Below are 24268 nucleotides of genomic sequence, written 5' to 3' on the forward strand. Positions count from 1 at the left end.
GGCGAAGTATGAGGCAGGAATGACCACTTATTTTTCTACACAATGTAATATGCAGTACTGATGTTTCTTCAAATACAGCATCAATAACTTCTGTTCTTTCAAAATAAGGGGGGTGCTCTGCTAGTGTGCTAAAGATCAGATATTCAAAGACATCAGCAATGCCATATGATTAATATTAGCAGAAAATTCTGGCTATTTCTACTCCAAATAATAATTATCAGCAGTATGAAAGCCTGTAAATGTTGATGTGATTAGAAATTAGCATGCAGCTGTTCTTGACATACTGCAGCCTTATTTCTTCCTCTGAAACAGAATGATACATAGTACCTGCCTCAGTTTAAGAGTATTCCATTTCCCAATGGTGTTCTTGTTAAATATCTTAAATCTGTTGGGAACTTTGTCTGCCCCCTTCTAGCCATATGCTCCTTGTTGGATCCCACAATCTCTTCCACAGGTAAGAATCCTTGCGTGCAATTAATGTACATACAGATTGCCATTAGAAATGGAGTAGAGCAGGATCTTGAACCCTCTTAGAGCACACAGGATGAAACAAAGCAAGACCCCTCTGAGCTCCATTCTTCTCACATCTCTTTTGGTGATGGAATTAAGGGATACCTTTTATACAGGTCTTGGGTATTTAGAGGGTAAAGTCAGCACCTGCATCAGGATCTAATCCCTCCCTGGAATCAAACCCCTCTTTAATGAGCTCTGTGTCCCTGACTCACCATTTCAGCATCACTGCTGTAATTCTGAAATTCTGTTGCAAAATGCCAACCTAACCAAATGCAGCACCAAGACATGTACAAGTTGTTTTCAAAGCTGTAATAAGGCACACAGTCATTAGGGGTTTTTTGATTAAAACAACTACTTTATGTATTTTAAGTAAATATAAATATTCAGTAAATTCACTGTAACATGTAAGTAAAAATTCACATTCTCCCATACTTTTAAGTTGGGAACAATACACACCTTAGGTAAATTTTCAAAATTTTACAGACACTATCCTGTTTATAGGGCTAAACCTTAGATAAAAATCACAATGCAAATTTATGGTTCTGCTGCAGCTGATGTTTGCCCATACAAAAGCACTTTTCACAAAAAGAAATCAGATTATATTTAGTGGACATGCACTAGCAAGCTATTTAAGTTGTACGTTACACCAAAAGTACTCAACAAAAATCAAATAGACATGGTACTCCCTCCCTCCCCACCCCAGACTTCTTGTAATTTTCATGGCATAAACTGCTAACATAATTTAGGAATGTTCAGTATTGAAGTTTTAAAAATAAGTACTATGAAAATTGAGTTCTGCAAGACAAAAGAACTGATAATCATGTGTCTCCCCTAAACAGCGTGGAGCCAGGTCAAGGGAGTGTGGTTGCTAGGTTCTTCGCATAAACAATCATAATGAAGAGGATTAAGCTCTGTTCCTAATTTTACGAGGCAGAGACCCAGGTACTGCACTAAAAAAAAAGTTTCAGTAAAGAAGTCTGTTTCATCATCAGCCTTACAGAATGGTGACTCAGTAAATGTAGGCAACAGCTATGGGTAAGATACACTGCTGATTCAACAAAGCCAGTCACGGCTATGTTTAAGCCTCAACACAGAGCCAACCAAATGTTGAGTTCAGACTTTTGAATCAGATGCAGACTAAACGCCACCTAAGCGCTTTGTCGTCAATACATTTCCCTAAGTGCCAGATGTTTATTAGTGAGGCTAAGAAAGACTGGGGAAACGTCAAAAATATTATTTCCTGCACGAAGAATATCATGAGCGTGCTCTAGAAAGATAAAATGTGTTGTGCTTTTCATTTTGCTTTCATTTAGTTAGCTGCTTGATCCTGAAGCCTCCCAGCCTTGCAGCAGGGATTTTCCCCCCCTGAACCCTTAATAGCTCCCTATTAGGCTGAGAGCTGGCTTCAGAAACATGTACTCCCTTTCTCCTGCAGTCTCACCTAGGACAAGCACCCCTGTCATGCTTTCATTACTGTTAACCATGGCTAAAGTCTGGGTTGATATACTGCTTAAAGGTAACCTTAGGGTTCAGATTGGCGGTTGGAAGGGAATTTGCACCCAGGTAGGGAGTACACACACATTCCAAATGCTGGCTCCCGGTTTGGGAACACAGGCAACATTACGTGAGAACCACTCATTTATTTACAATTTTTAGAAAAGGACTCTCCTTCCCAGTGAGTAATGTGTGGGAGCTGTTTTTCTTTTCTTTTTTCCTCCCAGCATCACATGTACTAGCAGACTGATTCTAGCCATATGATGTAACCCTCCCTACTGCCTCTTGCCAATACTTATCAAAGTGCTGGCTGAACTCTGCCACTCTGAAGCCAACCAGCATGATACTCCAGATACACTTCCTGCTTCTAGTATTAAACATACAAAACAAAAACCACCAATTTAAAAAGCATATTTGATAGCAACAATGGAATGTACAGACTGTTCAGTCCTCTGGGGGAGCAAAAGACAAATATCACACAAATACTGTCTAATTGTTAATAATATTCACCAAAGAACCCAGGTCTCTCTCAGCAGTTGTCCATGATTCAAAGGATGGTGTTTCACTTAAAAGTAAGCCAGAGCTATAAAAGCAAGTACAGTTCCAACTCAAAGCCTTTGTCAAGCTTATTTGTGTTCCTTCGTTGGTGCGTAGTAAAGTTCCATGGGCTTATTCACTTTCCAGTACTTTTCGCTGACCAGCTCCAAGGAAAAAGAGCCATTTAACACCTAAAGACAAAGAGCCAGATTATGACATTTGAAACAGAATCAAATACATAGTCAGAGAAGGCACTTACACAACACATTGTAAACAGCATTTAGAAGACAGTGTTTAGTCACGTTCAGTCTATAAACAGGCTAATATAAACCAGCTGTTAACCCCACTGCCAAAGTGAAAAGCAGGTTCACACAGAGGATGCTTTACTAGCTTCCCCCATCAATTCTTCTATAAAGCTATTCTTGTTCGTTTCGTATAGAGAAGCACAATAGCTCAGCAGTAAGCTAGCCATTCACTTGGGACAGGCTACTAAAAGAAGCTACGTTTCTGGATAATGTTAAAAAAATTCAGAATACATAAAAGAGAACTCCAAGCCTATTTGCGCTCAATACCAGCCCAAATGAAATCTTTTCAGGCTCACTATCAGCCTAAATGAAGTGTCTTGGATTACTTCTGACTCTGCACAACAAATATTTAGAACTTCAAAGCCTAAAACTTTGATTAAACCCTGAGAGCTTGAATGCAGATGGACACCTGATGTTTTAAAACAGCTTTCCTGCCCACAGTATATTCTTCCAGCTTACACTGCCAACCAGTGCTAGAAACATTTACAGTTCTTAAGCTGGAGTCAAAATGATACCAAAATGAACAAGCTGACTAGACAACTTTTCCTTATGCCAACCATGAAAACATAGCTCACATGCACATCCAATCTCTTTTGTGGTTATTAGAAGATGATGATACTGGATTTATATCCCACCCTCCACTCCGAATTGCAGAGTCTCAGAGCGGCTCACAATCTCCTTGATCTTCCTCCCTCACAACAGACACCCTGTGAGATGGGTGGCGCTGAGAGGACTCTCACAGCAGCTGCCCTTTCAAGGACAACCTCTGCCAGAGCTATGGCTGACCCAAGGCCATTCCAGCAGGTGCAAGTGGAGGAGTAGGGAATCAAACCAGGTTCTCCCAGATAAGAGTCCGCACACTTAACCACTACACCAAACTGACTCTCAATCAAGGACATGAAATAAAGTTATGACCTTGTGACATGGTGACACATGCTTTAGATGTTATGAAGTTCAAATGGTGAGTGGAAGAGAACAACAGCAGTTAAGACAATCTTAAGCACTGTATTTTGCCAAGGGTTTCTCCCAAACATGTTTGAGATGCTGTGCCAAGAAGCTTATAGCTGCAGCATTCTGAGGTAAGAATCAAAGGTGGCTATCCAGTTTGAAAGTCACCAGGTTTTTTTCCAAGCATACGTACCTTTTTAATGGCCCTCCACCCCCCAAAAAACCAGTTACAAGAGTCAAAGTTATAGGTATGCAGAGAGACAGGGACTTCAAGTTCCAGTAGCCACAATGTACAAAGTGAAATCCAGACAAAGTCCATGTGATACCCCACTTTTTCCCAGCCCCATGGTGCAGACTGGTAAGCTGCAGTACTGCAGTCCAAGCTCTGCTCACAACCTGAGTTCGATCTCGGCAGAAGCTGGGATCAAGTAGCCAACTCAAGGCTGACTCAGCTTCCATCCTTCCAAGGTCAGTAAAATAAGCACCCAGCTTGCTGGGGGCAAAGTGTAGATGACTGGGAAAGGCAATGGCAAACGATCCCGTAAAAAGTCTGCCGAGAAAATGTCATGATGTGATGTCACCCCATGGGTCAGTAACAACTCGGTGGTTGCACCTTATCTTTAAAAAAAAGGACCCTTGTGTTTCAAATCAGTGTAAGAAAAACATATGGCTTGACCACTGGTTTTATATCGTTCTCAGCCTTCTCATAAGGCCAAAGCTGCCTAGCAGTTCTTCGCTGTGCTCCAGTACTTCTCAAGCCTGCTAGCCTCTCCAACAGGAGAAAGCTTGCACAGAGTTTTGCGTCATTTTGGAAGGCCTAAATAAATGGTCTCATATCCATTTTTAAGGGCTGCACTGAATTATATCAGTTTCAGAGCAGGCTAATATACGCATATACAAAACAGCCATTGTGGTCACCTGGAAGTACTTTGTCCCAAATAAAAAGAGCTGGATGTTATACAGAAGACTGATCTTTCTAGCATAGATCTTACTTTCTGGAAGCCTGATGTCTGAAAATCCCATAAAGGTAACAAATGAGCTAGAAAGCCAGAGATGATGGCCATCTGCATTTTGGCCTTCCTCCAACAAATTCAATCCTGTGAGCTAAGACAAACAGAAATGGAGACTTTGCACTGCTTGCTAGCTAAGCAGAGATCCGAGCCTGGATTTTCTCTTCATGCATTCAAACCCATGGCATTTATCTGGCCCTGATCAGCTGCCTAGGCGCATACATGCTTGAATTTACTGTAAAAGTGCAACTTTATTCCAATTCACAGAAATATTCATTGAAGTTAGCTAAGCCAGCCCACAAGAAGAGCTGAAGCATCAGTGTATCTCAAGACTGTGGTACTTCATTTTGTCCCAATTAGATTTTTAGTTCAACCAAATTACTCACAGTGAACTGTCCATTAGCTGTAGCAATGTAAATCGTGTACTGCTTCTCACTCGCCGTTTCAAGATTCATCTGATTAGACTCTCCTTTACTCCGGAGTTCTTCCAAGGCCAGTCTCACCGCTAGGTACTTAGATAAGTGATCAACTGTGGCATTGCCAGAGGTCTTTATATATCTGCAACAGGAGTAAATATGTAGCCAATATAAAAGTTACAGTTATTTGTACCCCATCTTTCTTGAAGGCAACTTACAAATAAAGTATACAGTAAAGCCCCCAAATGTCTGGAGCCTATACCCCACTAAAAGCCCTGGCAAAACAGACCTGCAGTGCTCGCTGAACGCTCTAGGCGTAGCACCCACTTTCACCTCTTCAGGGAACCTACCCCACAGGTTGAGAGCTATGATGGAAAAAGCATGGGCTCTGGTAGAGTGATGAATCAGCTAGCAGGTAGCAGCCTGCAGCTGGCACACAGGGCCATACAGGAAAAGGCAATTTGTAAGCTATACGCCCACTAGGCCATCTTTTAATGTCATAACCAGAACCTAGAACTGGTCTTCGAAATAAACCAGCAGCCAATGTAGCGGTTTTAAGATGGGCGAGTTATGTCCCATCATTTAGTTTCTAACCATAATTAGACTGCCACAATCTGAACCAGCTGTAGTTTCCCAATTGACTTCAAGGGTAACCCTATATTGGATTATTACAATAATTCAGCTGCAGAGTTACAAAAGCATGAATTAGCACCGCCAGGTCACCTTATTTATTTTATTTTTATTTATATCCTGCCCTCCCCTGACAGGCTCACGGTGGCTAATAACAGGTAAAAATAATATAAATTTAAAAACAGAATATACAATAAAACCATAAGTACATAATTTACAATCAGCAGAAAGTCCAAGATGTATGTCAATGGTACTAATTATTATTTAGCGCTACATTAATTACGTTTCTAGTTATTATTTAGTGCTCTGACCTAGCCTATCTAGAAAAAGGAGAGGTCTGGGGAACCAAATGTGGCTGACAGAAAGCACTCCTGATCGCTACATCCTGCTTTTCAAACAGCAAGGCAGGGTCCATGAGCACCCCCAAACCTTTAACCTGCTCTGCAGATGCCTGCTCTACTCCATCCACAAAAAGCAGTATTTATTTATTCCACCTTGTCTTGATTCAGCTTTTTCTACCTTCATTGTTAAAGGATCACAAGAAAATCAATCCAACCCATGTGTGATGAGGAGCAACCTCAGCACTTAAAGAGTTCAACAACACACGCAATATGAAAAAATTCAAAAAGCCTAACATGCCACCATTCACAATGTCGTTTCTAAACGCAAGGTAACTGCTCCCACTTACCTTGTCTGCGCACTATCATCATTTTCCATAAGGGTAGGATGAGGTCTGAAAACTAGTTCTATTTCACTTGCCCCATCCAATACTGGGTCTATAGCAACCGTCGTATTGTTATTGTCTAGTTCTAGCCCAGAATCGTCTGATGTTTTGGTCCTTTTGTTACTTGGCCCTGCTTCCTGATTGCTGTGAGTTGAAGCGTTGCTACAGTGTGAACTGTCACCATTGTCTTCTGCACCACTACCATTCTCAATCTGTTGCTTCTTGCCTCTCTGTAGTCTAAGGAACATACAGAACAAGTTCAGGAAACCACCCAAGCTTGTCAACCAGTTATTTTGCAGAGAACTCATAGGACCTATGCAGACAAAACCCATGCACAAGAGGATTCCATTCAGTGGCCAACTTACCCCACCCTTTTTTGTGCCGGCAGAAAAAACAAGTCGGATCTGTCCCACAGAACCAAATGAGAAGTCCATCACTCAGTTCAGTAAAGATTCACAGAACTACTAGAGGGCTACTCAGTGCAATCTACTTCGAAAAGCCATCGAAGAGGGGTTTGGAAAGGTTGAAGGAGCTGGGGATGCTTAGCCTGGAGAGGAGGTGGCTGACAGGTGATTTGATCACCATCTTCAAGTACTTGAAGGGCTGTTATTTAGAGAATGCTGCAGAATTGTTTTCTGTGGCCCCAGAAGGTGGGACCAGAACCAATGGGTTGAAATTTAATCAGAAGTTTCCAGCTCAGCATTAGGAAAAACTTTCTGACCATTAGAGCGGTTCCTCAGTGGAACAGGCTTTCACGGGAGGTGGTGGGCTCTCCTTCCTTGGAGGTTTTTAAACAGAGTCTAGATGGCCATCTGACAGCAATACAGATCCTGTGAATTTAGGGGGAGATGTTTGTGAATTTCCTCCACTATGCAGAGGGTTGGACTAGATGACCCTGGGGATCCCTTCCAACTCTATGATTCTAAGTCTTAATGAGCAAGTGGTGGGCAGCTGTTTGGCTGGCAACTAAGCTATGCAGCTTTTTATTTTTAATTCTAGGTGAGTTACAGGCACATCAGTTCAAGAACAGATGAGTAACATGGCCAGCACTGATGGGAAATCACAGGGTCTTCTCACATGATCTCATATGAAGATATGATTGTGTCAGAGTAACAAATTCATATTCTTAAATAACTGGTGACTGCAGAGGAAAGCACAAGCCAACAGCATGGTAACAGAATACCCAACATGGAAACGCATAAATGGGCAAACTTCAATCAATAGAGACAGTGAAATTTATAGCCCAAGCCTGCTAGAATTGTGCTTAAAAAAAAACAAGCAGCTTCTTCATGTAAGATTTTTAAAAGTAAGCAAAATGTATTAAGATTCTTCTATAGATCTGTGGTCAACCACATCTCATATACTGCTCTAAACCACCCAATTTCCACTGAGGCTCAGCATGATCATTTCCAAGTTGTTTAAAAGAATGGATAGAGGCAAATAATGGGGGAAGCAGAAAGAAACTGGCCTATTTCCTTTCAGTGGAGTGCTGATCATTTTGTAGAAGGGAAAGTGAAAGAGCTCTATAAGGAGAAACTTCAAGGAAGACATGGAAAATATTCCTAACAAATCATATTCACTGTGCTGAAACCTACTATGCATGCATATATATACCATTTAAAGCACAAGATATGCTATTCTAACCAACACTGCACTTGTAGCCAATAACATTCCAAAGGTGGTGTTGGGTATACTGCTACAATGCTACTTATGGCAAGGAGCTGTAGATTTATACGGCTTGACGTTTGCCAGTAACAGAGGGAAACATGCCAGAACTTATTCAAGGTTTACCTTTCATGCACCTCCAAGTTAATAAATCCATGAAGATGCCCTTATACCAAGTCAGCTCTTTGGTCCATTTAAGTCAATACTCTTACTGGAAAAAGCTCTCTAGGGTCTCAGGCACAAGTTTTTCCCAGCTCCACGACCAGATTCTTCTTAAAATTGGAAAAGGCAGGGACTTAAATTGAAAACCTTTTCCTTGCAAAGCCATAGTCCTTTCCCTCTTACAGCTTCAGTGATTCAGAACCTCCTACCTGTTTAAAGCCTGAATTTTCAGGCCCTCCTCAATGCTGTGGCTCAGAGCCTGCTGGTTATTGTGCTTGCTGATCCTCGCGAGGACTCTCTCTTGATGCGCCTCATATTCATCACGACTTGGGTAGATTTTACTGATGAGGGCATCAAAGTTTGGGTCGGGTCTCAACGACCTTTTTGAAACGAGCTTTTTACGACACGTGGGGCACTCTTTGTTTCTGAGAACCGAAGAAAAAAGGCAAAAACTAGAACAACAAATTTGTCCTTCATTCCATGCTTCATAAGCTAACACTTTGCTACCTGAACCAGTGCCTTGACAGCTTTGTGAAACAAGGCTACGCAAGATGTTCCGGATTGACAATAAATACTTTGAAATGAATGCAGTCAGACTTATCTCTGCTTCACGCTGAGATCATACACATTAAACGTTGTGATTCAAGATACAGCAAGCAGCAGTGGGGGCAACAGATGGAGGGAGGTTCAAAGTCTGGCCCAACCGCTAGTAAGTGAGGGAGGGGAAAGAAAGAGGAATTTCTCGAGAGAGCCAGTGTGGTGTAGTGGTTAAAAGCAGCAGACTCTAATCTGGAGAACCGAGTTTGATTCCCCACTCCTCAACATGAAGCCAGCTAAGTGACCTTGGGTCAGTCACAGTTCTCTCAGAGCACTCGCAGCCCCACCTACCTCACAGGGTGTCTATTGTGGGGAGAGTAAGGGAAGGTGATTGTAAGCTGCTCTGAGACTCCTTTGAGTAGTGAGGAGCGGAGTATAAAAGCCAATTAATCTTCTTCTCCCCAGTTGATACTGAATGCGCCAAATGATTGCTTTTAATAACACACTTGGACCAGAGAGACCTGAGTAACTTTAGGTCCATCCCCATCTCTCTTGTGATAAGTCTCCAAAAGTTGTTGAGAGGATAAAATGGGGGAGGGGGAGAGAAGGAAGAGACAAACAGTAACAAATGCACTAACTGAAAGTCTTCCCTCTCCTCCAGGCTCCAAACAGAACACTTTAAAAAGACTTGGTTTAGGCCATAAGAATAGCAGGACAAATTTGGAGTGTGGGGATGAGGAAACCGATTTCCTTTAAGAGTGTACCCAGAATCACAAAGGTTTTACATAGGAGTTGTAGCTAGTCCAGACTTCATATGTAACTTTTTCCTTGCTTACCCACTCCTGAGGGCTGTGATGATACAGTCAGCACAAAAACGATGGAGACATTCCTTCGTAGTCATGGTGTTTTTCAACATATCCAAACAAATGGGACACATCAGCTCACTGTGGAGGCTTCGGGGTGACACCACTATTTCCAAGCCATCTGTTATTGCTTCCTAATGATAAACAGAGTTCTCAGGCTAAAGTAACTTAGACCTGGCCAAAGATACTATTTTTAAAAAGTTATCCATCTAAGTTTCCTATTTCTTGAGGTAAATATCTGAGATTTGAGCTTTGTTGCAACATTTTAGACTATGAATTAGAAATTAAACAATTCACAGGCGGGGTAAAAAGAAAATCACATTCACAACCATGCTACGTCCCCTGTAACCTAAACGAAGAGGTAAAAAACAACCCTGCCATACCTGAGGTGTTCTCTGAAGTTCATACAAGCTGAGCTCCCACGTTTTGCTTAGAGGCTGTGTTCCATTTGTTTGCACAGCCTGAGACATAGCTTTAAAAGACCAAACAAAAAGAAAACATCAGCATCAAGAATTTATACTGGTTATAAGCATAGGGCATTTCCACTCACACAGCCAGACTGGGATGGGTTCAGACACTATTTGTCCGTTCTGCTGTGGTATGACTGGGGGGGAGAGGTAGATTCCACATGGCTGAATCATTCACTGCACCTCTTTAAATAACCCAGCTCTAGCAATTACTGCCACGACAGTGCAGAATGACTGCAAAGGAAGAAAGAACGAGCTCAAGAGGAGAAGAATGGTGTGCTGACTACATCCCTCAGATTATTTCCAGTTTAGGCACACATTCTCCCTCATTTCATACAGGTCTTTTAATCCAGAGATAGCCATCAGTGGGTAGCTCTCCAGCACACATTCTAATCCACAAGTGCCAATGAACACATGGGATTTCTCAATAAAGGCCAAATTACATGTTCAGGTTTTTTTAAGGGTTAAGTCCAGTGAACCACATAGCAGCTGCAGGGAATGGCTTTTCAAAGAGCCCTGAATGGGCTCAGAATGCCACTGCTGCAGGAGGAAAGGCTCCTGTCCTGCCCCCCAGACATTTTCTTATATGGAAATAGCACTGAAGGAGGAGGAGGAGAACAACTCCTCTCATTCTTACACAGGATTGTCTCTGAAGTGTTCACAGTACGGCTGAAAGGAGACTGACAGGCACTGTCTTTAGTGACCATATTTCATGTACCTTACTATAGCAGGTTTCAGGGCACAACTGTGCAGGTTTTAGCCTACAAAGCCTTAAAGAGGTTGGGACTGGATATCTTCTCCAACATTCAGGTCATCAGTGGAAGTATTACTCTGAGTCCCCTGCTTGTCAAGTGGCTAAAACCTTGGAACCACCCATCTTCTGGACACAACTCCCCTTCTTGTTACAGCCTCGTATGCCATGTCTTAAGGGAGGGGGGGGGGAGAAAAGCCTTCTTTTTGCAAATGGACTTCTATCCACAGAATCCAAGATAACATTATAAGCTGTATGTAAAAACTGTTCTATACCCAGGGGTCCTTGTGGCTTTCCTTCCTTGAAGACCACAAATTGTTTTTTTACTGCCTTCAGATATAGTTACTGTATTTTCAGTGCAGTAAGTTAATTTTTCCTCTAAGATGTCTTGCTACTTAGGTGGAAAGGCAAGGAGGGGGGAATCACTAAATAAATCCCCTAATTCCTACCAACATCAGACCTAATTTTCTAGGGAAAACATTTTAGATACTGATGCATCTGTCTCTGATATTAACAAACAGGCATGGAAGAATTTCTCATGTGAAATCAGGAAGAGAAGAAAATTAAATTAAGAAGTCCTTACATTAGGAGAGGGAGCAATATAACTGTATTTGTCAGAAGAAACTAATATGCTAACTTTTTCAGCCTTACATTTTTTCTATGTCTTAAATTATACCAACTGTTTAGAATATCTTTTACCAATTAGTAGGTTATCATTCTTTTTTGTCGTTTTTGGTGGTTTTCCTCATTTTAAATGACAGGCCAGCTTGTAAAATGTTAGTGCCTCTTAAACTGCCATATACACCCTAGCTGCCTTTTCTGATTACTCTCTACCATTGCAATCAAGACAACATTGGCATTTCATTATTCAAAGCAGTGTAGGGCTGGACTTCTTATATAACAGCCATCAGAAGGGCCTTGGTGTACATATTCTGTTGCTTGGGGGAAAGGGAAGAATGAAGAGCTGGATATTCATATAAGGATATATCAGACAAGAGGCTCTGCAGACAACACAAGGAGGTGAGGATCCAATCAAAATATATTTTAAAACAAAAACCAGTGGCACCTGAAAGACTAACATTTATCTCAATATGAGATGTCATGAGTCACTGTTCGTTTTGTCAGATATGTCTGGAAACCAAACTTAGAATCCTTCTCTATGCCATAAGTTACTGGGGGGGTGGGGGGCAACAACCAGGGAAGTTTACAAAAAGAAGCACAAAGATACCGAAAGAACAGAAGCTATCAGAAAGCCAACAGCGATGGGAAGGCATGCTATTGGTGAGGCAGTGGGTAGAAAGGACATCCATGATGGGACATTAGAAATCACCCTCTCACACTAGAGCAGTAGGAAGGAAAAGGCTAAAGAGCCACTGATAGATCAGCAACCAGCATTCAACCATCTCTCTCTGCCCTCCACAGTTTGAGATTTGAAAATTCTGAACTCTAAAAGGTAAGCTATTGTGTAGATTGCCTACTTAGACACAACTGCCTAGCCAGACAGCAAGAATAGGCTCACAAATTCTAGATTTATGGGATACAATGCTACATATAATGCAAACATCCTTGTACCCCTAGTCCATATACTTCTAATAAGATGTCTAACATACTGTAGTACTTTAGTACCGTAGGATCTGTGTACAATCCAAGCCAAGATTAATTGCCAGGTCTTTCCAATGCCTAAAAGTAGCATCAGCCAGTCATACCTGATTAAAAACCCTGCTCCAAGTTTGAAAGCAGCTAAGCTCTATTAATAAGAGACATACCATTATAGTACATAAACACTGTAGACATGTTCCAAGTGTAGTGAATTGCCATCAAGTGACCCAAGCAAAAACCACCTATTGCATCTTGCAACAACATAAGAACATAAGAGAAGCCATGTTGGATCAGGCCAATGGCCCATCCAGTCAAACACTCTGTGTCACACAGTGGCCAAAAAGAAAAAAACCCAAGTGCCATCAGGAGGTTCACAAGTGGGGCTAGAAGCCCTTCCACTTTGCCCTCCCCCCCTCACTGCAAGCACCAAGAATACAGAGCATCACTGCCCCAGACAGAGAGTTCCAACAATACACTGTGGCTAATAGCCACTGATGGACCTCTGCTCCATATGTTTATTCAATCCCCTCTTGAAGCTGGCTATGCTTGTAGCTGCCACCACCTCCTGTGGCAGTGAATTCCACATGTTAATCACCCTTTGGGTGAAAAAGTACTTCCTTTTTTCCATTCTAACCCGACTGCTCAGCAATTTCATTGAATGCCCATGAGTACTTGTATTGTGAGAAAGGGAGAAAAGTACTTCTTTCTCTACTTTCTCTATCCCAAGCATAATCTTGTAAACCTCTATCATGTCTCCCCGCAGTCCACGTTTCTCCAAGCTAAAGAGCCCCAAGCATTTTAAGCTTTCTTCATAGGGAAAGTGTTCCAATCCTTTAATCATTCTAGTTGCCTTTTTCTGGACTTTTTCCAATGCTATAATATCTTTTTTGAGGTGCGGTGACCAGAATTGTACACAGTATTCCAAATGAGGCCGCACCATCGATTTATACAGGGGCATTACGATACTGGCTGATTTGTTTTCGATCCCTTCCTAATAATTCCCAGCATGCCGTTGGCCTTTTTTATTGCAATCGCACACTGTCTTAACATTTTCAGTGAGTTATCTACCACGACCCCAAGATCTCTCTCTTGGTCAGTCTCTGCCAGTTCACACCCCATTAACTTGTATTTATAGCTAGGATTTTTGGCCCCAATGTGCATTACTTTGCACTTGGCCACAATGAACCTCATCTGCCATGTTGACCCCTACTCACCCAGCCTCAACAGATCCCTTTGGAGTGCCTCACAATCCTCTCTAGTTCTCACCACCTGAACAATTTAGTGTCATCTACAAACTTAGCCACTTCACTGCTTACTCCCAACTCCAAATAATTTATGAACAAGTTAAAGAGCATGGGACCCAGTACTGAGCCCTGTGGCAACCCACAGCTTACCATCTTCCACTGCAAAAATTGCCCATTTATACTCACTCTCTGTTTCCTATTAATTAGCCAGTTTTTGATCCACAAGAGGACTTGTCCTTTTACTCCATGACTCTTGAGCTTACTAATAGGAAAATAAAGCCTCCAAAATAAAATTTAATGACCTCAAAGCGACCATACTTTTCCTTTCTTTAATGCCTGTTCAAATGTACTGTGGCTTTTTAAAAAAAAGAGACACTAGCAATAACCAGAGTGACCAAAAAGATCATTTTCTCTCTTTACCAGAAAGCCAAAGATATGGCAAAAACATAACTGCAATTTCACAGCATTTAACATGTAAGGCAGCTAGCAAGTTATCACTGGAATAAAGATTAAAGGTAGGAGAAAATATAAACCTAGGATTAGAAAAAAAATTCCACCGAGTATTTATTTGATTTTTATCTCATCCTCTGAAAAACACAAACTGGCATACATGGTGGTTTTCTTCCCTCATTTTATTCTCACAAACACCAAATGAAGTAGGTAAGAGAAAGGGTCACTCAGCGAGATTCATGGCCTAATGGGGATTTGTACCTTGTTCGTTCCAGCTGTAGTTTAACACTCCAGTTACTACACCACATCACAAGATGTTCCAAATTCAGCTTCAGATTTTTCTTTATGGTAAATCTGGAGGGGGCAATCTGTTGACAAGCAGACTCCCCACCATTTTAACACTCTTACATTACTTTGGCTTTCCTCTATCACGGGTGGTCAATGGTAGCTCTCCAGATGGTTTTTGCCTACAACTCCCATCACCCCAGCCAGCATGGCCAATGGCTGGGGCTGATGGAAATTGTAGGCAAAAAACATCTGGAGAGCTACCATTGGCCACCCCTGCTCTAAATTATTTTGACATTTCAAAATTAGCTTTTGAAAAAAAATCTCCAATGGGAGTTCTGGTAAAAGCTGGTATAAGAACTGCAACAGACACAAGCAACCTTTTTTTTTCTTTTTTGACCATCAAGTCACAACTGACTTATGGAGATGCCATGGGGTTTTCAACGTAAGAGATGTTTAGAGACTATTTTGTATGTATACAACTCTATTTTATGTTCGTCTTTCTGTGGTGTTGAATAATTTTTTTTTAAAAAAAATAGAGACAGTTTGCCATTGCAAACTCTCATCACAACTCCTTGGTAGTCTCCTATCCAAATGCTGACCCAGGCCAACTCTGCTTAGCGCCTCTGCACACAATTAAAGGAAATATAGAGCCCCACGGCGCAGAGTGGTAAAGCTGAAGTACTGCAGTCCTAAGCTCTGCTCACAACCTGAGTTCTATCCTGACGGAAGCTGGGTTCAAGAAGCCAGTTCGAGGTTGACTCAGCCTTCCATCCTTCCGAAGTCAGTAAAATGTGGACCCAGCTTGCTGGGGGGAAAGTGTAGATGACTGGGGAAGGCAATGGCAAACTACCCCGTACATCTGCTGTGAAAACGTTGTGAAAGTGATGTCACCCCAGAGTCAGAAACGACTGGTGCTTGCACAGGGGACTAACATTACCTTTTTTAAAGGATATATATATATATATATATATATATATATATATATATATATATATATATATATATATATGATTTTATATATTTCCACCACTGCCTTCAGATTACCAAAAGGAAGTATTTTAGCATCTTCTAAAAACATGCATTATATATCATTTTGTGGGGCAATTCAATCAACAGGTATTAGTGTTTAAAATATATAAGCAAGAGAATTACTTGCATTTTATAGTATAAACATAGAACTACTAAGGAAACTAAGTCTTACCAATAGTTTGTAAGACATATACCCTTCTGTGAATTCTGTTATGCAAACATCAGATCTAAAGCTTAGCCAAAAAATAATCTTGTATGCTTTAGATTTGTTTTTTCCCACAACTAGAATCTTGGCTGCAGCCAGCGGAGAGAAATGTAAGACCATTTATAATCTCACATAGTTTGACCAACTCCTTGAAGGATTTGGAGTAGGAGAAAGGAAATGAACTTTTCCAACTGTAGTATACCATGTTACAGCTGACAAGAGGGGTATAGAAGGGGGAAATGCAACGCCTTCAACAAATCTGCACTGTAACAAGTTTCAACACCTTCAAATCCAGTGAATACCACATTCTTTTCTACAATACTGGTCCTTCAGAGCCAGCCTTCTCAAAACTGTCAGCAAGTCACTCGGGGAGATGCAAGAGCCATTGTGGTATAAGGATGCAGAACCAGAAAACCCAGTTTCAAATCCCTACTGACCACCCAGCCATGAAGCCCAGCAAACAGCCCTGGGCAAATTGCTATCTCGTAACTTAGCCATACAAAAGCTGAGCAGACATAAGAAGCTCCCCTAAGAATTTGGCCCATTATTCTGTTTCCAACAGTGGCCAGCCTGTTGTCTCTTGTCAGTTTTCAAGCACAGCATGAAAGCCACAAGCCTTTCCCATTCATCACAGCATTTGGTGCTTCAAGACATATCACATCTGAACATGGAAGATGCATTTGGTATGGTAATTAATGGCTGCTGACAGGGCTACCTTTCATGATAGGTTATGTCCAGAGGGTAGAATTTGAACCCTGAACCCCAATAGCTATAGCAACTGGTTTAACAGCCCACATAAAATTTTTGGTACCACATGACTCATGTTGACTGGATGCCCCCAGTACTGGGACTAAGAATGCAGACATGCCTGTTTCTGTGCAAATACCAGTACTGGGGGGGGGGGGGGGACAAATATTGTTGTGTTCACAGAGATTTTGTTCCCTTTCCTCAATTCATTTTCTAGAAGACCGTAAAGCAGATACCTTGCCTCTCAATTTTCAGTTCATCAGCATAGATGCCTGGGGATGAAATAATTGTTTTGCCTTCAGACTGCTTCATGTAATGTTACTGTTAACTCAGGAACCAATTCCCAAGATAACAATATGTATCAGATATCATTATTATTATGCATATGTACCAGTTCCACTCTTGTCTTTCAGGAAGAAGTCCCCAAAGTTGTGTCTTTTGAAAGAGAAAGCTATAATTTATACTTGTTAAAACCATAACTATATTGCGGGTATCCTACCCTTCCTGCAACAAGCTCAGAGCAGTTCTAATGGACTTCACCATCTTGCCCCCTCCAGCCACACAATGTTGAGAGAGAGGTGATGATTTTTTTTCCTGAAGTGTCTCAAAAACATTTGTTCTCAATATCAGGAAGCCTCCTACAACACTGTGTGCTACTCCAACATCACTAAATGCCGTACAAAAAGTAAGTCACAAGTTGGAGTCCTTTTGGAAACCCATAGAGAATTTCACTACTATTGAAGCTCCTTTCTTCCCTCAAAATTTTCTGAAGTTTTGTCTGAGGAGAAATTCCACAGATCAGTGTGAATTTCACCACAGGAAAAGTTTCAACAACATTTCCAGTCACAATACTGGATTTATTTGAATCTTAATTTGTCACCTGACCTTCAGTAGCTGTCCTAGTGACCTGCTCTGCTCATGGAAACACAGACACTTCTTGTTCAATAGCTGAATAAACGAAGGATCAACAAAATAGGAGTCGATTGCACCTTTAAGACCAACTAAGTTTTATTCAGAACGTAAGCTTTCGTGTGCATGTACACCTCTTCAGATGAGAAATGAGGTACAGTAAGCAGAGCCACATATAGCTGGTGGGTTTGGAATGCCAAGTGGTACAAAGTTAAAAACCAATAGCAGAATAGTAAAATTAACAAATTCAGAAAACCTTTGGGATAATGCACGCTAATGCAACCCAGATCAAAGGTTTCTGAATTTGTTCATTTTACTATTCTGCTATTGGTTTTTAACTTTGTACCACTTGGCATTCCAAACCCCACCAGCTATATGTGGTTCTGCTTACTGTACCTCATTCCTTGTCTGAAGAAGTGTGCATGCACATGAAAGCTTACGTTCTGAATAAAACTAAGTTGGTCTTAAAGGTGCAATAGACTCCTATTTTGTTCTACTACTTCAGACCAACACAGCTGCCTATTTGGATCTAAGCATCAACAGTAATAATTAATACAACAATGAACCACTTCTTTCTATCAACTAGTTCTACTATATCTTGAGTACAGGCTATTTCATGCAGAAATTAAGCTCCTGTTAAATCACTTCTGTATCATGTACTCAAGATGGAGAGAAGATGACCACTAAAACTTTTTGCAGGCAATTAGCCTACAATGGGTTCAAACACTTAAGAGTTACATAATAGCTACACAAGATGCAGCAACAAATCTCTCCCCACTATAGTTACTAGATAGTAGAGCCTTTTTGGTAGAAAAAGCCCAGCAGGAACTCATTTGCATATTAGGCCACACCCTCTGGTGCCAAGCCAGCCAGAACTGCGTTCCTGTGAATTCCTGCTCAAAAAAAGCCCTGCTAGACATCAATTTTCACAGCAACAAAATCTATATTTTTAAAAAGAAGGGGGAGGCGACAAGGAATATAAAAAAATAGAACAAGAAACAGAAAGCACGATTTCACTCATTATACCAAATTAAATCACAGGCAACCTTATTAGGATTTGGAATCCAGTTAGGCCAAAGGGTGTTGCAGTAATATTGTGCATTTTTACTGGAAGCACCTTACTGGATGAATTGGTTCTATTTGAGAATGTTTTCCTCAGAAGGAAATGAAAAAAATAGTTTGACTTGTTTTTGTTTGCTTTTGAAGAAATGTTTTCTGAATGCCTGATAGTTTAGGCACACGTGTTTCCAAAACAAAATTGGAGGCACATCATGTCACCCTTCCATATACTAAGGTTTAGCATATCAGTGAGAATTGCCCACTCACTGAGAAGCCCACTCACATTTTCTGCATGATTCACTGATCTGAATGTCTGTTCTGATAGGAAGGTGAACCCAACACAGTCAGCCACGAAGACACACAACGGACAGCCTCCTGAAAGTAGGTAATTCTGCTGAACATCTGCATCAGAAGGAACTGACTGATCAAAATGCACCCCATGCAGCAGAAGACCTTGCCTGCCCTCACTGATTACAAAGAGCCTAGTCCAAAGCAGTGAATCATACAGAGACACAGCAGGCAGCATCCCCTATGTGAAGACTCTAGGAGCCATAAGTGATTCGTCACAACACACTGGCACACATAGTGAAGAACTACTAGCCTAAAGCACACACTTCACAGACTAGTCAATCAGAAAAATGTGTGAAAGCAGGGCGGGGAGCAGCAAGTCACCCTACTAAGTAAACAACTGCTTTCAACAATATATTAACAACACTTCAGACAAGAGGAGCATGCTCCAAAATACACACAAACATCCAAAACATAACAGAAAGTGGAGACGAAGGAAGCATATGCCCATGCAGCTACCTCTCTCCGCCCTTTACAAATCCACCTAATGCTATCTCTGAATACAGCTATTCACAGCAAGTCACTACTCCTCTCTAGTGGCAGAATACACAGCTGAAGTTTGACTTCTACTTTTGCCACCTGCATTAACCAAACCTAAAGCACAACTAAATTTACATTAGTGTCTCAAAACTTAAGTTCTTGCCTACAAAGCTCATGCAAGTAAAAATCAGGGGGGAGAAGGGACAAAAGAGCAAAGGGTAACCTAACAAACCAACATAAACAGACACATTATGACAGCCACTCTACTGTTCTGACATGTCCACAAAAAAAGATAAAAGTTATCAGCTTCATGTCAAAAGCCAGCAACACTATGAGCAGTTCCTGTTCTAGACAGTTCTACAGCAGGTGTGGCCAAACTGTGGCTCTTTCACACCTATCGTGTGGCTCTTGAAGCCCACACCTCCCCATCAGCTGGCTTGCAGAAGGCATTTGTCTCTTTAAATCACTTCTCCAAGCCAAGGCAGCTTGGATAATGCATGTAAAGTTAAAGTTGCTTTCTTTCCACCTCGCCCTCCATCTTCCTTCTCTCAAACATCTGACATTCATGTCTTGTGGCTCTCAAACATCTGACATTTACTCTATGTGGCTCTTACATTATGCAAATTTGGCCACCCCTGCTTTACAGAGACACTGATATCTTTCCATGGATCCTGCCAGAACTCAAATCGTAGAACATCTAACAAAGTATGAAGAGACAGGACATAGATATACCAAAGTTTACATGAAGTGGCCTGGGCTCTACTCAATGAAAGCATATACTTGAATTAAAATTGCGTCTTTAAGATGCCACTAGATTCCAGTTCATTTTCTTGCTATGCTAGCAACCAGAACTCTCCCCCAACAGTTACTTTGCAGGCTGCATCCTTTGGCTTCCACTATTCACAGGACAGATAGCAAGATGCCAACAGTACATTTTCCTCTCTAGGCATAATAAAAGTACCGTACATCTACTCCCCTAGTAACCCACCCACAAACTCACACACTGCACTATATCATACGGAGGGGTTTTTCCCCTTTGCAGTATATGAATGAAACAAAAAAAACCTGAATAAAGACCAAAGATGCACTAGCAGGAGAGCCCTACCCCTAGTTAGTCCAGGGGCGGCCAAACTTGCTTAACACAAGAGCCACATAGAATGTCAGATGTTTGAGAGCCACAAGACATGAATGTCAGTTGTAGGTAGGTAGGAAGGAAGGAAAATAGATTGGGGGAGAGAGAGGTGGACAGAAAGCAACTTTTAACTTTGTGTTCTCCAAGCTGCCAGCAGGCTTGGCTTGGAGAAGTGCTTTAAAGAGACAAATACCTTCTACAAACCAGCCGATAGGATGGTGGGGGCTTCCAGAGCCACACAACGTGTGTGAAAGAGCCACGTGTGGCTCCCGAGCCACAATTTGTCCACTCCTGCTCTAGTCAATAGGCTTGAACTGGAATAACTGCGCCAGAGGGCTACACAAGAGGCACCCATCCTATGATAAGCGCTCAGACTTCTACGCGGCCCCCGCCCCCTCCCCCTCCGCCCCGCTTCTCTCCCTCTTTCCAATCCGGAGGAGAGGCTCATGACAGCCGATGGGGCCAGCGATAGAGGAAGACAGCCACCCCACACATCACTTCAGCGGGATGGAGGAGCGCAGGCGGACGCAACTGCTCGACTGAAAAGTAGAGGGGAAGAGGGGGGTGGTGATAAGGCGAGCAGGACCCTGCTGCATCCCGATCCCGCGCTCCTGCTTCCTCGAGAGCAACGGCGCGAGCCGCCTCCCAAGTCAGGGGGCGTCCAGGGTTTTTGCCGAAGCTGGGGCTTCTGCCACTCTCCACGGCGCCACCGAGGGAGCCTCCCCCTTGGAGACCCACCCCCAGCTCTACACAGCTGAGCGAGCCTAGCGGCGGCGGCGGCAGCAACCGCCCCCTCCCCACTCACCGGCCCCGTTGCTGGCTCCCTCTCGGTGGCTCGCCCGCTCCCTTCCCCTGGCTCGGCTCTCTTGCCCGTCGTTGTTGCCGCCGCCGTCCCCTCCCCCGCCGTCCCCTCTTCCCGCAGCCAGGGCTGAGGCGGGTCGACAGCGGCTGCCTCAGCCCCCCTCCCCCCCTTGTAAGCCACACAATATGGCGAGCGGCAGACAGCCGCCTCCGCCGCAATGGACGCCGGGAAATCTAAAGAGGGGACTTGTATTATTCATGGCCGCCGAGGCCTGGAAGCAATAAGGGAGGGGGGGAGAGCAGGAGGCGGTGTAGTAGTGGAGTTCTGCCCACCGGCGACGTCTCCGCATTCAGTCTTTTGACGAGGTGGTAGACTCGCCTCAAGGCGAGGGCCGTTTCTTAAGCGTTTTGTTGCTAGCGCACCTTCAGGCGGTATTTGACCCGCACTTCTGCACGTTGGCATGAAGAGCCTAGGTCAGGAGTGACCGAACTTACTTCGTGTAAGAGCCACATAGAATAAACATCAGATGTTTGAGAGCCGCAAGACAGAAAGGAAGGAAAAAATAGTTGAGGGGGAGGTAGGGAAAAAAAGCAAGTTTAACTTTAAATGCATTCTCCAAGGTGCTGGCTGGTTTGGCTTGCAGAAGTGATTTAGAGAGACAAATGTTTTCTTGAAGCTGGCTGACAGGGCAGTGGGGGCTTTGAGAGAGCCACGCAATATGTGTGAGCCGCATGTGGCTCCTGAGCCACAGTTTGGCCACCCAGGCCTAGGTTCAGCAGACTGAAAGTGTAAGCTTGCCAGCCTCAAGGTGGGACCGGCCTGGACATCTGGCATTACAACTGATCTCCAAATGACAGAGATCAGTTCACATGGAGAACGTAGCAGCTTTGGCAGATGGTGTTATGCCTGCTGAGCTCCCTTCCCTCCAAAAACTTGCACCCTCCCCAAACTTCATCCCCCCCCCCCCCCCAGTATCCAGATATTTCCCAACCCAGAGCTGAAAACCATGTTTAAAAAGAAAGAAAAACTTTTCCTCACTGATTTTGTTTAAAATCCCATTTCCCTTACTTCCTTGTTTCCTTGGTCCCTCATACCTACAGGACCATCTCTCCCCCTGCACAGCTCCTCCGCAGCTTTGCTCATTGGAGCAGGATCTTCTGTAGATGCCAACCTGCAAATGGGCAGAATCAACAACTGCCCAAACCAGTGTTCCCTCTAGGCTGAGGTAGTGTAAGCTAGCTCAGTTTTTTAGCTTCTGGCTCACGTTTTTGTCATAGCTCAGAAAAAATGGCTCCAGTAGCTCACAAAGTAGAATTTTTGCTCAGAAGACTCCACAGCTTAGAGGGAGTAGTAGTAGAAGACGACCATAGATGTATACCCTGCTGCCCTTCTCTCTGAATCAGAGTCTCACAGAGGCTTACAATCTCCCTTATCTTCTTCCCCCACAACAAACACCCTGTGAGGTGGGGGGGGGCTGAGAAACCTCTCACAGAAGCTGCCCTTTTAAGGACGACTCCTATGAGACCTATGGCTTACCCAAAGCCTTTCCAGCAGCTGCAAGTGGAGGAGTGGGGAATCAAACCCGGTTCTCCCAGATAAGAGTCAGCACACTTAACCACTACACCAAACAGGCCCATACCTGTGCCTTTTCCATTGTGGTCCCCACCCTGTGGAATGTGTTTCCTGAGGAGGTCAGGAAGGCTCCGGCACTCCTGACTTTTCTCAAAACTATACAAATCTGAATTATTCAAGAGGGCTTTCTACACAGGCAATAGGATAGCGTTGTACAAAAGGCATTGCAAAGTTACTTGGATAAATTATTAGGAGCTACTCTGTGTACTGCTGTATAGTTTGCTGTGGGTGGATTGGATAAATTTGCATCATTTGATATGTCATGTTAACATGCTTTGCTTCAGTTCTGTTTTTACACTTTCTTTTTACACTTAGGTTTTACAAGCTAAATCCCATTTCACTGTTTATTGAATGTTCCATTGTGTTGATTGTATTGATTCTCTCTGTGTAATCTGCCTTGAGTCCAAGTGAGAAAGGTGGACTATAAATAATAACTAAATAAATCTCAGACAACTGATAGACACCAGGTCTCTTTACTACTACACCAAACTGCTTTCAGGCAGCAAGGCTGGGTCCTTGAGTACCTCTTCTCCTGCTTTTCAGAAATCCATTTTCCCCTCCTTCCAAGACAAGCAGATCCAACCCCTTCCCAAGGACAGGAGCATCGCCTATGTCTTGTTTGAATTCAGCTTTCACAAACCCCCAAGGTGGCTTTTGTCCTGCTTTTCCCTCAGCTTCCTTTAAAAAAAAACACTTTTATTTCAGCCTTTCCTCTCCCAACATCATCTCTCCTTTGACTGGAAAGATTTGGTGTATTCTTCCTCATCCACTGCATTCAGGGCTGGCGCTAGGGTTTCTGCTGTCCAAGGCAAGCCCCCCTCCCCAACTTCCTGCCTCACCTGCATTGCCATCTCTCTCCAGCTATGTATTCAGGACCTCAACTGCCTTACCTGCTTCTGAGGAAAAAGAGGAATAAAGCTGAATTTCCTCAGCATATTGGTAACACCACACTTCATTTCCTCAACTGACATCTCCTATAGTTTCCTGCAGTTGTCACATATGTGACAAGATATGGCTTACTACCAATGTCAAATGTAACATTAGTTGTGTAATGAGCCCAATGTAAATATGCTGAATGTGAGAAACTCTGTAGAACAGAGCCCATGGAGGAGGAGTCTATAAGCACCACCTTCTGGCATTACCATCCAGAAAGCACTAGAACTACTTACCAACCATATCCCAGAAGGACATCATGGTTGATGATATGCTTGAGAGGTTCAAAAGAACCCACAGGATTACACTCCTTATCTCTGTTATAATGAAGGTCATTGACCAGAGCGACCAAAACAGTCCCAAACCTAGATATGAAGCCTGACTGAAGT

General features: G+C 42.8%; 1 protein-coding gene across 1 annotated transcript; it reads right to left on the reverse strand.

Annotated features, from left to right (window-relative positions):
- Window positions 1-1096: 1096 nt before the first annotated feature.
- On the reverse strand, window positions 1097-21592 carry RNF2 (ring finger protein 2). Its single transcript, XM_060232398.1, has 7 exons — window positions 21318-21592; window positions 10188-10276; window positions 9778-9938; window positions 8614-8829; window positions 6542-6814; window positions 5194-5365; window positions 1097-2735 (listed from the first exon to the last, which is right to left on the reverse strand). Exons 2-7 carry the CDS (start codon window positions 10272-10274, stop codon window positions 2634-2636), a joined length of 1011 nt encoding a protein of 336 aa, XP_060088381.1. The 5' UTR covers window positions 10275-10276; window positions 21318-21592; the 3' UTR covers window positions 1097-2633.
- Between the last annotated feature and the right edge of the window lie 2676 nt (window positions 21593-24268).

Source organism: Heteronotia binoei, chromosome 2 (assembly GCF_032191835.1).
Source record: "Heteronotia binoei isolate CCM8104 ecotype False Entrance Well chromosome 2, APGP_CSIRO_Hbin_v1, whole genome shotgun sequence".
NCBI classification, from domain to species: domain Eukaryota; kingdom Metazoa; phylum Chordata; class Lepidosauria; order Squamata; family Gekkonidae; genus Heteronotia; species Heteronotia binoei.